The sequence below is a fragment of the Amphiprion ocellaris genome, chromosome 4 (assembly GCF_022539595.1).
Source record: "Amphiprion ocellaris isolate individual 3 ecotype Okinawa chromosome 4, ASM2253959v1, whole genome shotgun sequence".
Lineage (NCBI taxonomy): Eukaryota > Metazoa > Chordata > Actinopteri > Pomacentridae > Amphiprion > Amphiprion ocellaris.
In genome coordinates this window covers 20,329,895-20,343,197 of record NC_072769.1, presented here as the reverse complement: position 1 = coordinate 20,343,197, position 13,303 = coordinate 20,329,895, and the positions used below count along the sequence as shown (strand labels likewise).

The window sequence follows — 13,303 nt, the reverse complement described above, 5'->3', positions numbered from 1 at the left end:
CAATGATTTCAGATTTCTTTATCATGAAAAATTTGTCCAAAATGACTCCAAACGCTCAAGAACTAAAATTTAAGTTGAGATACTTCAAAGTGTTAACAAATGCCACATAATTTGTTGCTCAGACTTGTGTTCAAAACCAACCCTGCTGAAAACAAAACGACTTCACTTTTACACGTCGCCCCAGGGACAGGTGTCGTGCCAAAGTAGTTACCCCCGACAGAAAGTGTGTCCCCTGCCGCGGGAGCGCGCATGCATTCGGACGGGTGGAGCTATAATTCTGTGTTTAGATATCAGCGTAGTTTATGAATAAAACAAAATGTGGATTGTTACGATCATGCTTTGACTGTCAAACATGTTTGGTAATTTAGCACATGACATTTCAACCTAAATAAATGCTTTTGCTATACATCGCGTGTTGCCTAATTAATAATATTGATAGCGCTGCCTAGTTAGGTAAAGTTGGCAAGATATTCACAGATTCAGACTTCCGGCCTCAATAACTCATGAGATATACGTTGTAAAAACATAAACAATGCCTCTTTCAAATCGTTGTAAGCTAGACAATGTGCTACAAGGCCAGTTTTATCAAAAGTCGCTGTCTTTCAAGCTGCAGGAATAACATTGGTGTCTATGAGCAGCTGGCTGTGCAACGAGTGAACAGGGACCGTCTGCAAATAGCAAAACCGCTGCAACAGCGAAGAGAGACACTACACAAATATTACATTACTTAACTTTTATACACTGTAGTGTCACCAAATTTACTGGAGCCATCAATTGTGTCTTGCTGGTCATACTACAAGTCTTGGTTTGATGCTAAATACAAAATCTGAATTTTAAGGAATTTTTATTATTTTATTTTTATTTTATTAGTCATAAAATCCAATAACTTCACTCTTATGCACTGTAGTGCCACCAAAATCACCGGAGCCTTCAATTATCTCCTGCTGGTCATACTACAACTCTTCGTTTGACATTAAGTAAAAAATCTGAATTTTAAGGAATTTTTATTATTTTATTATTATTTTATTAGTAACAAAATTCAATAACTTCACTCTTATGCACTGTAGTGTCACCAAAATCATTGGAGCCTTCAATTATCTCCTGCTGGTCATACTACAACTCTTGGTGTGATATTAAGTACAAAAGTTGAATGTTAAATCATTTTTATTCGTAATAAAATTCATTAACTTCACTCTTATGTACTGTAGTGTCACCAAACTCGCTGATGCCATTAGTTGTCTCCTGACTGTCATACTACAAGTCTTGGTTTGGTAATAAATCAAAAATCTGAATTTTAAGGAATTTTTGTAGTAAATAAAATTCAATCACTTTACTCTTAAACACTGCAGAAAAAATAAACTCCATCCAATCATCAAAAGGTCCTACTGATCATACCTTCACGTTTTTTCTTCCAAGTATTGTCCATACAGTCCTTAACTTGGAAAATATTATTAGCTGTTTAACATTATGGTTTAAATGAATCAGTTAACGCTGCAGCCTTGTAAGAAGGCATCTTATTGTCTTTCTTCCCAATCGTCAGTACTTGAGGAGACAGTCTAAACAGTTTAGTTTGGTATATTGCTGTTATCTGATCCTGTATTTGATGAGGATTCCAAGTTCCATTACTATTCAGTATCATGTATTTGGACAAACAGGTGCACTGTGGATCTAAAAATATAGCACCACATATATCAAGAGAAGAGCCATCAAAGCTGATTTACTCACAATCCTTAAACTTCACACACAAGCTGTACACTAAATAGTGTGCACAACTTCACATGGCAATAAACAACCCAAATAAAATAAAATTCAGTTACTTTTGGTTATTAATGTTCCACAATCTACCAAAAAAATGGATGAGCACTTTTATCTGTTACAACAAAAAATATTTCAGATATATAACAACAATTTCATTACTAATAAAAAATTCATTAAAATTCAGATTTTTGATTTATTACCAAACCAGGACTTGTAGTATGACAATCAGGAGCCAACTGATGGCTCCAGTGAATTTGATGACACTACAGTACATAAGAGTGAAGTTATTGAATTGAATTACTAATAAAATAATAATAAAATTCATTAAAATTCTGAAAGAATGTTTTTATATCAAACCAAGAGTTGTAGTATGAGCAGTAGGAGTCATTTGATGGCTCCACTAATTTTGGTGACAATACAATGTATAAGAGTGAAGTTATTGAATTTTATTACCAATAAAAATTCCTTAAAATTCAGATTTTGTATTTAATATCAAACCAAGGGTTGTAGTATGACAGTCAGGAGACAACTAATGGCATCAGTGAGTTTGGTGACACTACAGTACATAAGAGTGAAGTTAATGAATTTTATTACGAATAAAAATGATTTAACATTCAACTTTTGTACTTAATATCACACCAAGAGTTGTAGTATGACCAGCAGGAGATAATTGAAGGCTCCAGTGATTTTGGTGATACTACAATTCATAAGAGTGAAGTTATTGAATTTTGTTACTAATAAAATAATAATAAAATAATAAAAATTCCTTAAAATTCAGATTTTTTACTTAATGTCAAACCAAGAGTTGTAGTATGACCAGCAGGAGATAATTGAAGGCTCCAGTAAATTTGGGGACACTACAGTGTATAAGAGTGAAGTTATTGAATTTTATGACTAATAAAATAAAAATAAAATAATAAAAATTCCTTAAAATTCAGATTTTGTATTTAGCATCAAACCAAGACTTGTAGTATGACCAGCAAGACACACTTGATGGCTCCAGTAAATTTGGTGACACTACAGTGTATAAAAGTTCAGTAATGTAATATTTGTGTAGTGTCTCTCTTCGCTGTTGCAGCGGTTTTGCTATTTGCAGACGGTCCCTGTTCACTCGTCGCACAGCCAGCTGCTCATAGACACCAATGTTATTTCTGCAGCTTGAAAGACAGCGACTTTTGATAAAACTGGCCTTGTAGCGCATTGTCTAGCTTACAACGATGGGAAAGAGGCATTGTTTATGTTTTTACAACGTATATCCCATGAGTTATTGAGGCCGGAAGTCTGAATCTGTGAATATCTTGCCAACTTTACCTAACTAGGCAGCGCTATCAATATTATTAATTAGGCAACACGCGATGTATAGCAAAAGCATTTATTTAGGTTGAAATGTCATGTGCTAAATTACCAAACATGTTTGACAGTCAAAGCATGATCGTAACAATCCACATTTTGTTTTATTCATAAACTACGCTGATATCTAAACACAGAATTATAGCTCCACCCTTTCCGAATGCATGCGCGCTCCCGCGGCAGGGGACACACTTTCTGTCGGGGGTAACTACTTTGGCACGACAACACTCCTGCCAGGATTTCGGACTTCTGGCAGCCCGTTGAACTGTGGGTAATGTAGGCCACAATGCCTTTTTTAAAATCAACCTCTGAAATATCGTAAAGTTGTGTTTTGTAAAGCACTGACGTGTAGCTAAGGATTTTTTTCCTATTCCTTGCAGCGTGTGACATCATCTCAATTTTTTATCAGCGGTCACGTGACACCCTGAAACCCGGAAGCTGCGGCGGTTGGCGTCGTGCCTCCTCAGTGCTGTGGAAGCGAAATGAAAACAGGCAGATGTGACACTTGAGATGCTCTCGAGGCGACATTTTCAGGAATAAACCAGTGAAACCGATGTGTCGGGACGCGCTGCTCTCTGGCTCGGCCTCTCAGCGGACTATGCGGCACCACGGCTACAAAATCTGTGTTTTGCTGTTGGTTTTGTACTTGTGTGGATGTTTTTCACATGTGTCTGCCTGCGACAATGAGCCAGAGACTCCAGACTGGAGGATGACCCTGAAAACTATCCGTAATGGAATACACAAGATTGACACGTACCTGAACGCAGCACTGGACCTGTTTGGGGGCGATGACGGACTGTGTCATTACAAATGTAGCGATGGTAAACTAGCTTCTGTTTTTCTTCAAGTCAACTTTGATTGTGTAACATTAATAATGGCTATGTTTCACTGTGAAGAGTCACCCCTGGTATCAGACATACTGACACCTTTAGATATCATTTATTCATATTTCTGCAGTGCCTATAATTAGAACCAACTTATTTAATTTTGAGTTTATAAAACCACAGGGAGCTACAAAATCCTCCCATATATATCACCCCTTGAGTGGCAATATGGTTATCTCTGACAGCAAGATAATAGACCGTGGAAGAACAAGAAACATCTTCACCTTTGCTCCTGTTCACAGGGTACAAGCCGATTCCTCGTCCCGGATACAAGCCGCCACCACCCAACGGATGTGGCTCCCCGCTGTTTGGATTTCAGGTAATCCAACTATGTTTTGGGGGTTGGAGGCATCTTAAGTGTCTGTGATACACAAATTGAACGCATGCTGTATACACAACACTTTTACTTCATAGTACAACGCACAATTTGGGCAAAAAATGGAACCCAGCTGATAAATTGGCCTGATTTAGAAGTGTAACTGAGCTGCTGTTTCCAGTTTGATATAGGTATCCCATCCATGACCAAATGTTGTAACCAACATGACCGCTGCTACGACACCTGTGGCCGCGAGAAACATGAGTGTGACGACCAGTTCCAGGACTGTCTTGAGACCATCTGCAGGAATGTGCAAAGGACTCTGGGATTGGCTCAGAGCGTTCAAGGTGAGAGAATGATGCGGGACGTCAAGTGACATCCTGCACATTATTGTGACTGTTTGCAGTAACAGCTTCCAGTGTTGTGCTGTACTGTGTGCTGTACTGTAAAATAGACTTTATTATCAACTCACTCCTTTTGTATTGTTTCTTATACCCATGACATCAAGCTGGTTGCATTATTTGGTGCTGAGAGTTATCTTACTTCAGTTATATTCTTAAAATGAACATGCTTTCAATGAACTCAGGTTTTCTAAGTTGGATGAAAATAATTAATTCATGCTTTGAAAGCAATTTAATCATGTGGAAATTCTTTCCATATTTTTTTTTTTTTTTTTTTAATTTTGAGAGTAAATTAGTGAGGCTTTGCACACAAGGCAGCAGCTCATTTGAACTCTGGATGTTTTTTTTCTTGCGCTCAGATTGGTTATTGGGATCTTCTGCTTAACCACCTTTGATTTGCTTGAAACTTTTTATCATAAAATATGGACGTTTAAAATTGTATCTGTGAAATTGAAGATTGACTTAACAAGTTTTTTTAAAAATTGCCTTTCGACCCACTTTCAGCGTGTTTTCTGCACATCAAAATGTGGTTATGTTTGGATGATGATATACACTGCCTGTCGAAAAAAATTAAAGTCGCACACTAATATTTCATTGGAGCTTGAATGACACACATTCACTGTGGCATTGTTTCGATAAGCTTTTGCAATGTCACAGCATTTATTTCTGTCCAGAGTTGCATTTGCATACCTAGCAAACAAGCCTTTTTTTCTGATTAGCCTCACTTATCAGTGGTTTTCTTAGAGCTACGTAGCTGTTTAGTCCCAATCCTTTGAGTTTTCTTACTTTCACTATTAAACATAGCCGTGAGTTCTACTGTTGATTTCCTATGATCATCTAACAGTTTGTTCCGACCATATTTGTTCCTCAAAGATGATGGTTCACCACTATCCTTCAGGTTTTAATAATGCGTTGGACGGTTCTGGACCTGATTTTAGTAGTTTCAGAAATCTCCTAGTTGTTTTCTTGGGATAAAAATTTAGAAAATTTAATATAGAAGAAAAAAATTAACAAAATATACAAGAATATACAAGAGTGATACAGAAATGTGCAAATAAGAATGTGCAAATGAGAATGTGTCATGTGCAAATAACAGAAGTAAGTGCAGATGAATTTACAGATATAATGAATGACATTAGAATGTATAGTGTCCAGTATGTTAAGTGGTTCCATCAGCAGGCAAAATGATTCCTTTTGAGTCCTTTTGTGATCTGCAGGATGCAGACATATTGAAAAGTCTTTTTGCTGTGGGGAGGAATGACCTCCTCTACTGTTCCTTGGAACAGCAGGGTTTTATCAGTCTGTTGTCCACAGTTTTATGGAAGGGGTGGGAGGTGTTGTCCATGATGGCCAGCAGTTTGGTCAGCATCCTCTGCTCCACCACCTCCTCCAGGGTGACCAGCTAACAGCCAACCACAGACTGGACTTTCCTGATCAGTTTGTTCAATCTGTTGGCATCCTTCGCCTTGGTGCCTGCACCCCAGCACACCACAGCAAAGAAGATGGCGCTCGCCACCACAGACTGATAAAACATGAGGAGCATGTGGTTCCATACATTGAAGGACCTGAGCCTTCTGAGGAAGTAGTGCCAGCTTAGGTCCTTCTTCAGTGTTTGTCTCTATATGTAGCCCTGTGATAGACTGATGACCTGTCCAGGGTGTCCCCTGCCTTCACTCTAAGTCAGCTGGGATAGACTCCAGCCCCTTGTGACCCTAATGAGGATTAAGCGGTGTAGATAATGGGTGGATGGAATTGGAGAGCACATTGTTGTAGTACACAGTAGATCCAGCAGAGGGAAACCTTAACTTGTATTTTAAATCCGTGGTTCTCAAGCCTTTTCCAGCATTCCACCTTCAGAAGCCCAAAAAGGTTTACAACCCAGGATTTTCATCATTTGGTAACAATGATAGGGGAAGCAACAATACAAAAAAGGATCTGAGATGAATTTTAGTAAAATCAGGGCGAACACAATAATACCTGTTTGTTGTCCTCAATCATCCCTAATTCTGAGAACCACCATTTTAAATGTTGACAATATAGATACTGTAATCAGTGTTATTGGGATCACTATGAACCAAACTGGCAGTTCAATGTGGAATCATCACCATGACATCACTCTCATTTTATTAGCCACAAACTGGATGAGAGTATCTTCATTGCTTTGGTCTGGAATAAGATCATGATCATGTGCCAAGTTTTATTTAGAGAGTTTAATCAAGTCTGTTCTGCCACCTGGATCTCTATGCTGCTATCTACTTTTTTATTTTACTAAACTGGATTTTAATCTACGACAAAACCTGTATTTGTTCTATGCTGTATTTAAATGTTTGCAAATCATTTACAGTAACCACACACCCACCTCCTTCCTCTTGTTGTGTTTCCTCATGTTGATCCTTACATTCTTTCCATCTTGACAGCATGTGAGTCAGCGGTGACTCTGCTTTTCGATGCTGTTATGCACTTGGGATGTAAGCCATATCTGGACAGTCAGCGAGACTCCTGTGTGTGTCAGTATGAAATGAAGAGGGAGCTGTAACGCCGCCACTGGAAGCAGTCTGAGGATCCAACTCCAGCAGAAACTCAACACTGACCCAAGGTTGCCACCAGTAAACTTTTCTTTTCAGACTTGTAGGTTTTTCTCAGGGATAGAGCTTCTTTAGCTGGCACTAATCTGTGTCCTTTGTCCTTTTTGTTAGTGTTTTGAAATATACATGTTTGTACATTGAATGGAGAAATAGACAATAAATATGTATCTTGTGTAATTAATTATTTATATTCTAATGTGAATTTTCCCTGATGGATCGGTGGTGCATGATTCATGCATAGTAGTCTTTAAACCAACACTTTATTCATGTGTTAAATCTTTATAATATCCTAGTAAGTTTCCAGTTTAAAAAAAACAAAACACTACTGACTCTGTTCAGCTTGTACATGTTTAACTGATTTATTCTAATTTATTAAAAGTCGAACAACCTAAAGTTTGTTTTTTATTTACTAATTTCTACACAGCCAGGAATACAATTCATCGCATATTAGGAACAATGTTCCCTGTAATTTTTCCTGAGTCTGAGCAAACACACAAACTCCCTGAGCGTCCCTTGGACCACTGTGAGCAACATCAGACGTGTGCACTGTGGTCACACCAGCATCACATCCATTCAAGTTACATGGTTCATTAAAAGAATCAAATTACAGCATTTACATTTCTGTTAAGACACTGTCAACAGGAGCCAGTTGAAGGCTGCAGTGATTTTAGTGACACTACAATGTATAAGAGTGAAGTTATTGAATATTTGTCTCTCTTTACTGTTGCAGTGGTTTTGCAAATTGCAGACGGACCCTGTTCACTCCATAGACACCAATGTTATTCCTGTAGCTTGAAAGACAGCTACTTTTGATAAAACTGGGCTTGTAGCACATTGTCTGCCTTGCAACAATGGGAAAGAGGCACCGTTTATGTTTTGACAACCTATATCTAACGAGTTATTGATGCTGGAAGTCTGAATCTGTGAATATCTTTCCAACTTTACTGAACTTGGGGCCACTACCACCTAAGGAGTGATATATTTAATTTTGAAAAAAGCATTTAGCCATACTTAAAGCTTCAAGTGCTTTATTAACACGGAACTAAAAAATTTGTATTGTTTTATTATCACAGGTTCTGTCTGAACAGAAGTGGCATCATTTTAAACAGTGAAATCAAACTAACAAAATGTAATGACCAACCAGCAATACAGCAATACTGGATTCTGCAAAAACATAAACAACTTTTTAAAAATCTAAATCTTATCTTAACACAGTTAATGTATTAACTTATTTTTGTGTGTATGCATGTATTTATTGATTTATTTAGTACTGTTAACATATCAGAGTTCTGAGTGAGTTTTTCTTAAGATAGGCAAAGGCCATTTATTGATTACATATAGGCTATTAAATGTTTACTAAAAACTAAAAAGCATTTTTAAAAAAACAACTTATGCATTTATTGAGTCACTAAAATACTGTAGAGTACAGACCACATCAGCATGATTATAAGCATCCTCTGGTAAATTAACAACCAGATACTGATGTCTCTCACCATATGGACTTCAGGAGATGACTGGGGGATGATAAACTGTGACCTACTGGTTGGGTTCTCTCTGTTCTCATGTTTCTTACATGTTTGTCACATGACAGCCGGGTCCTAATGTTTTTTGAGCAACACACCATACTATGACGTTTTTACAATGATGGTTCTACTATGGAACCAGTTTGACATGTTCAGGCGTTCTTTGTGTGAAAACTCAGAGATTTCAGGTATCAGAAGGTGGTTTTCAACTTTCTTTGTTAACTTTCTGCTTCAACTTTAAACTAAATTTCCTTCACTAGCCCAGCCCTCTGGACTTCCAGTAAGCTGTGTTCCTATTGGCTGTCCAGGTGGCTGCTTGGTGTTATCAGGAACACCTGAGCAGCTCAGTGTCTTCCTGCTTTATTTAGCTGCAGACAAACATTTCCTCTGCTTCTATTCACCACTGAACCGGGTTTGGCTCCATTGCTTTAGCTTGTTCTTTAGGCGTTGGCTTGCAGCTTCCAGCAGTAAAATCGTCTTTAATGTGTTTCTTGGTGTGTTTTAGGGCTTTGTACTGGATAGCTTTCTTGGTAAATGAGGTTCTTTAGCCACAGTTAGCACATGGTGCTAGTGTTTGCAGTGATTAGTGGATTTGCTCCAGCTGAGTTGTGTCTTTATCTTGGCTGTAGTGAGTCTTTAGAGGTTTTTGGTCAGACACATTATGTGTTCTTGTTTGAGAACCAACGTTGGTTGTCCAGAAGGTAAGAGTTCCTGTCCTGATTCTCTGTTCTCAGAGGTTCTCTGGTAGGCTGCAGGAGACTTTAGCGTTTGGGTTGTACTAGTTCGGTTTTTGTATGGTTTCATTTGAACGACTATCTTGAGGCCCCTCCATGTGGTTTAGTGAGGTTTTCTGGAACAGTTCTACAAAGCAACCTGCAGCAGAAGAGACTTTGAGAGTTTTTAGGAAGTTCTGGAGACCAGACTTTAGAGCAGCAGAAACATTCGTCAGCAGTTTGAGCAGGAGAAGGTGAGCTTCAGAGTAGAAATGAGACAGAAACCTTCTTGACCCGTGTGGTGAGGTCCTGTACCAAGAGTTTGAGCAGGTTGTGAAGAGTCTGTAGTTCTGTGGTCTGAAAGCACAAGAAGAGTCGACTGATTAAAGGAGAAAACAGGAGATATTGTTGGTTCTTCTGTCGCTCTGCAGTTTCCTTAGACTGAATATCAAGTTTATATTTTAAATGATTTACCATGTGAGCCCAAGAAGGCTTCAATAAACTCCCTCCATCCCCTGGACACAACATATTTTATTACCATGTTAAATTTTTTTTTTTTTTTTTAATGTTTTTGAGTTTTAATCATAGTTTTGGCATAGTTTTTTTGTCTTTGCTTGTTTAGTTTTGTCATCTGTGTGAAAGGTGCTAAACAAATAAAGTTGAATTGATAAACTGAATAATTGACTAACTCATGATTGTGACAACAGAAGTATTTTCATTGTGATTTAAGGGTTTATTTCATTTTTAAGGTTGGGGTTAAAATCTTGACAGAAAAAGAAGATTAAAGAAATAAACTACATAACAAAAAGCAATTAAAGGAAAAAAAATAATACAACAAAACTTTTATTATTAAAAAGATTTAATAAATTTAGGATGTAATTTTCTAATTAAACATTAATTTTTTAATTAAATGTTTTGTCTTTTTAAAGGTTTAATAATCTAATTAAATGTTTTGCATTTTTTAAAATGTTTAATATTCTTGTTTAATTGTATTTTTAAATGTTTAATTGTCGAAAATATTTTATCTGTAATTTTTAATATTTGTATTTTAAAAATTTTGTTTAATTTCATAATGACATGTATTGTATCTTGTTGAATTATCTCATTCAATATTTTGTCTGTTTAATATCATTTAATTGTATTTAATGTTTAACTATATTAAACAGACAGCCGAATTAATTAAACATTAAATAGACAAAACATTTGGAAATCAAATCAGACATTAGAAAAGAATAAAAGGTGAGAAAAGAGCAAAACTAAACGTTTAAGAAGAATCAAACTAAAGACAAAACATTTGAAAAGACACCAGTTAGACTTTAGAAGATCAAATTAAACAGAAGAGACAATAAAACAATCAAAAAGAGCAAAAACAGATAAAGGTCTTCAAGCATTTTCTAGTCTGAAATGAAAACATCAAGTTGTTTCTCCAAACATTTCCTCTTTCTATGTTCTTGGTTTGATTGTGGACAGATTTACTAAGAACTCATTTCAGAAAACTACTTTCCAGATAAAGTCTACTAGTAGTTGAAGGCTAATGTTACCTTCTGATCTCCACAAACTTTACTGTTCAGTGAAGAGAATCAAAGTTTGTTGAGGATTTCTAAAAAACCCACAGGTGAAGGTCTGAGAAGAACGCAGATGGATGGTCTAAATGTGAAATCAAGACCCATGGTCACAAGTTTTAAGGCTTCTGTTAACCAGAAAGTTCAAACTAACAGAGAAGTACTGAGAAACTTTTAAAATTTCAGTCCTCAGACTGTCTGAAGGTTCAAACTAACAGAGAACTACTCAGGAACTGAGAAGATATCAGTCCTTGGGCTGTCTGAAAGTTAAATCTAACAGAGATCTACTGTGGGACTTAGAAAATTTCAGCCCTCAGACTGTGTGAAAGCTCAGGTCCTGAGGACTCGGGAGGTCTGGAGGCTTGGAAAGTCTTGGAACTGAGGGTTCAACCCTCCAGCACAAAGGCTGAAGTCCAACCTCCTGAGAAAAACGGTCAAGTCGAGACCCAAGTCAAAAAAAAAACTCGAAAATGGCAAAAACTCGATGATAAATGCGCAAAAAAAAGAAGAATTAGTATCTGAGCGAATAGCTCAGGGGATAAGAAGAGTGACTACCAAGTGGAAGGTCGCAGGTTCAAGACCAGCCACTGGCACTTTTCTTTGTTTGTCTTTGTCAGGATTTTGATAAAATTTAAGAAGTGTCTGGTCTTGAACCAGCGACCTGCAGCTCCATAGGCAAATCCTTAACTCACTGAGCTACAGATCAGATACTAAGAAATAAATTCGTCGTCCCTTTGACATCGTAGTTCCTGAAGTGACCACATGGGCAGGGCCAAGGCGGAGTCTGGGTGGAGCCGGGGCGGAGAGTAGGCGGGGAGGTGGGTGGCGGCCTCCCCCCCTCTACTCCCCCACCTCCCCCCACTGTCCACCACACCTTCCCCCACCCGACGAGTTCTTCGAGTCTCCACGAGTTCTTCGAGTCTCCATGGGTTTTCCCGAGTTTCTGGAGTTTCCACCAGGTCGGAGGCAGAACAAGTTGTCATGAAGAGATGTTGAAGTCGGCCAGGACTGACTTTTTACAGCAACTAAAAGGAAGACGACTAGAAGAGCAGGTCTTTAACCACCATCCATAAAATCCATGGAGTCAACTCCAGAGAAATGAAGGGAGGTCAACTTTTATCAACCTCCATCCAGATGTTCAACCTGATATCTTTACTTTGACATTTTTAGCACCACAAACCTTTAGTATCACACTTTATTATCATTTATTAGGACTTTAATGGAATCCACCAGCAGATTTAGTTTTTGTTGACAAACTTTAGTCTTATCATCGTGGGACTGCAGTATTTAAAACTGTTCCTTCTATTTGACCTCATGTTTATTAGTTTTAGTGGAGAAAGTTATTTTAGTTGTCGATTAGTCTCTTAAAAACCAAATAATAAATTGGATTAGTCAAGAGGTTTAAATTTCTTACTTTGTCATATTTTAGATATGACAAAAAAAATATAAAGTGTCTTGAGATAATTTGACCTGTAACTGGCGTTATATAAATAAAATTGAATTCAAATTGCATGTATCTTGTAATGTTGGAGTAATTCAGCCATATATGTTGGAAAACGCATTTTTCTTTGTCCATTAATCTGTTGTTTTCTCCAGTAATTCATTTCTTGTTTTGGTTTATAAAATGTCACACCCAAATATATTCAGTTTACTGTCATAAAAACCAAAAAGATTTACATTCATGATGCAGGAATCAAGCAGTTTTTCACTTTTTATCTTAGTTTAGTCAGAAAGATAGTTGATAATGTGTGAATTGTTGCAGCTTGTGAGCTGCAGAAGGTTTTAATCTTTGGGGCAGAGTGTCAGAAAACATTTAGAAACCAACATCAACAAAACACTCAACAAAGATTTGAACATCATTAAAGGGAAATCCAACTTTTGCATGACAATGTCTAATTAAAGGACATTTATTTCCAACGTAAATGTGTGATATTCATCCTCTGGAGCTTTCCCTTCACATCGTCTTCCACCTGGACTGGTTTGGTCGGGAGCATGTGCAACAAACATTTGAAAAACTGCACTTTCACATCAATGAATGACACTGAAGTTTAATCTCTACATAAATGAGACTGAGTCTGGATGTGCTGCTCTGTCATTAACTCTTAAGTTTAGGGAAAGTTAAAACAAAAGAGGACAGTTCAGATCAGACTTGAGAATGAGCTTATTTTGAACAAACATCTCAGACTTTCTGAGCTTCAGCACCTACAGCAA

At 37.4% G+C, this 13,303-nt stretch overlaps 1 protein-coding gene across 2 annotated transcripts; it reads left to right on the top strand.

Annotated features, from left to right (window-relative positions):
* Nucleotides 1-3,266: 3,266 nt before the first annotated feature.
* On the top strand, nucleotides 3,267-7,687 carry pla2g12a (phospholipase A2, group XIIA). 2 transcript variants are annotated; one of them, XM_023286645.3, is made up of 5 exons: nucleotides 3,267-3,375; nucleotides 3,489-3,929; nucleotides 4,235-4,311; nucleotides 4,490-4,655; nucleotides 7,127-7,687. In XM_023286645.3, exons 2-5 carry the CDS (start codon nucleotides 3,662-3,664, stop codon nucleotides 7,243-7,245), a joined length of 630 nt encoding a protein of 209 aa, XP_023142413.2. In that variant the 5' UTR covers nucleotides 3,267-3,375; nucleotides 3,489-3,661; the 3' UTR covers nucleotides 7,246-7,687. The 2 variants fall into 2 exon arrangements, with proteins under 2 accessions (XP_023142413.2, XP_023142494.2); XM_023286726.3 differs by having other exon boundaries at nucleotides 3,267-3,379.
* The last annotated feature ends 5,616 nt before the right edge of the window (nucleotides 7,688-13,303 follow it).

What these genes read in the sequence shown, in the direction of transcription:
- pla2g12a (XM_023286645.3), top strand. Translation starts at nt 3,662, where the DNA reads ATGTGTCGGGACGCGCTGCTCTCTGGCTCGGCCTCTCAGCGGACTATG. An exon ending in CCCCGCTGTTTGGATTTCAG is followed by an intron (nt 4,312 to 4,489) that starts GTAATCCAACTA and finishes TGCTGTTTCCAG; the next exon opens with TTTGATATAGGTATCCCATC. An exon ending in ATTGGCTCAGAGCGTTCAAG is followed by an intron (nt 4,656 to 7,126) that starts GTGAGAGAATGA and finishes CCATCTTGACAG; the next exon opens with CATGTGAGTCAGCGGTGACT.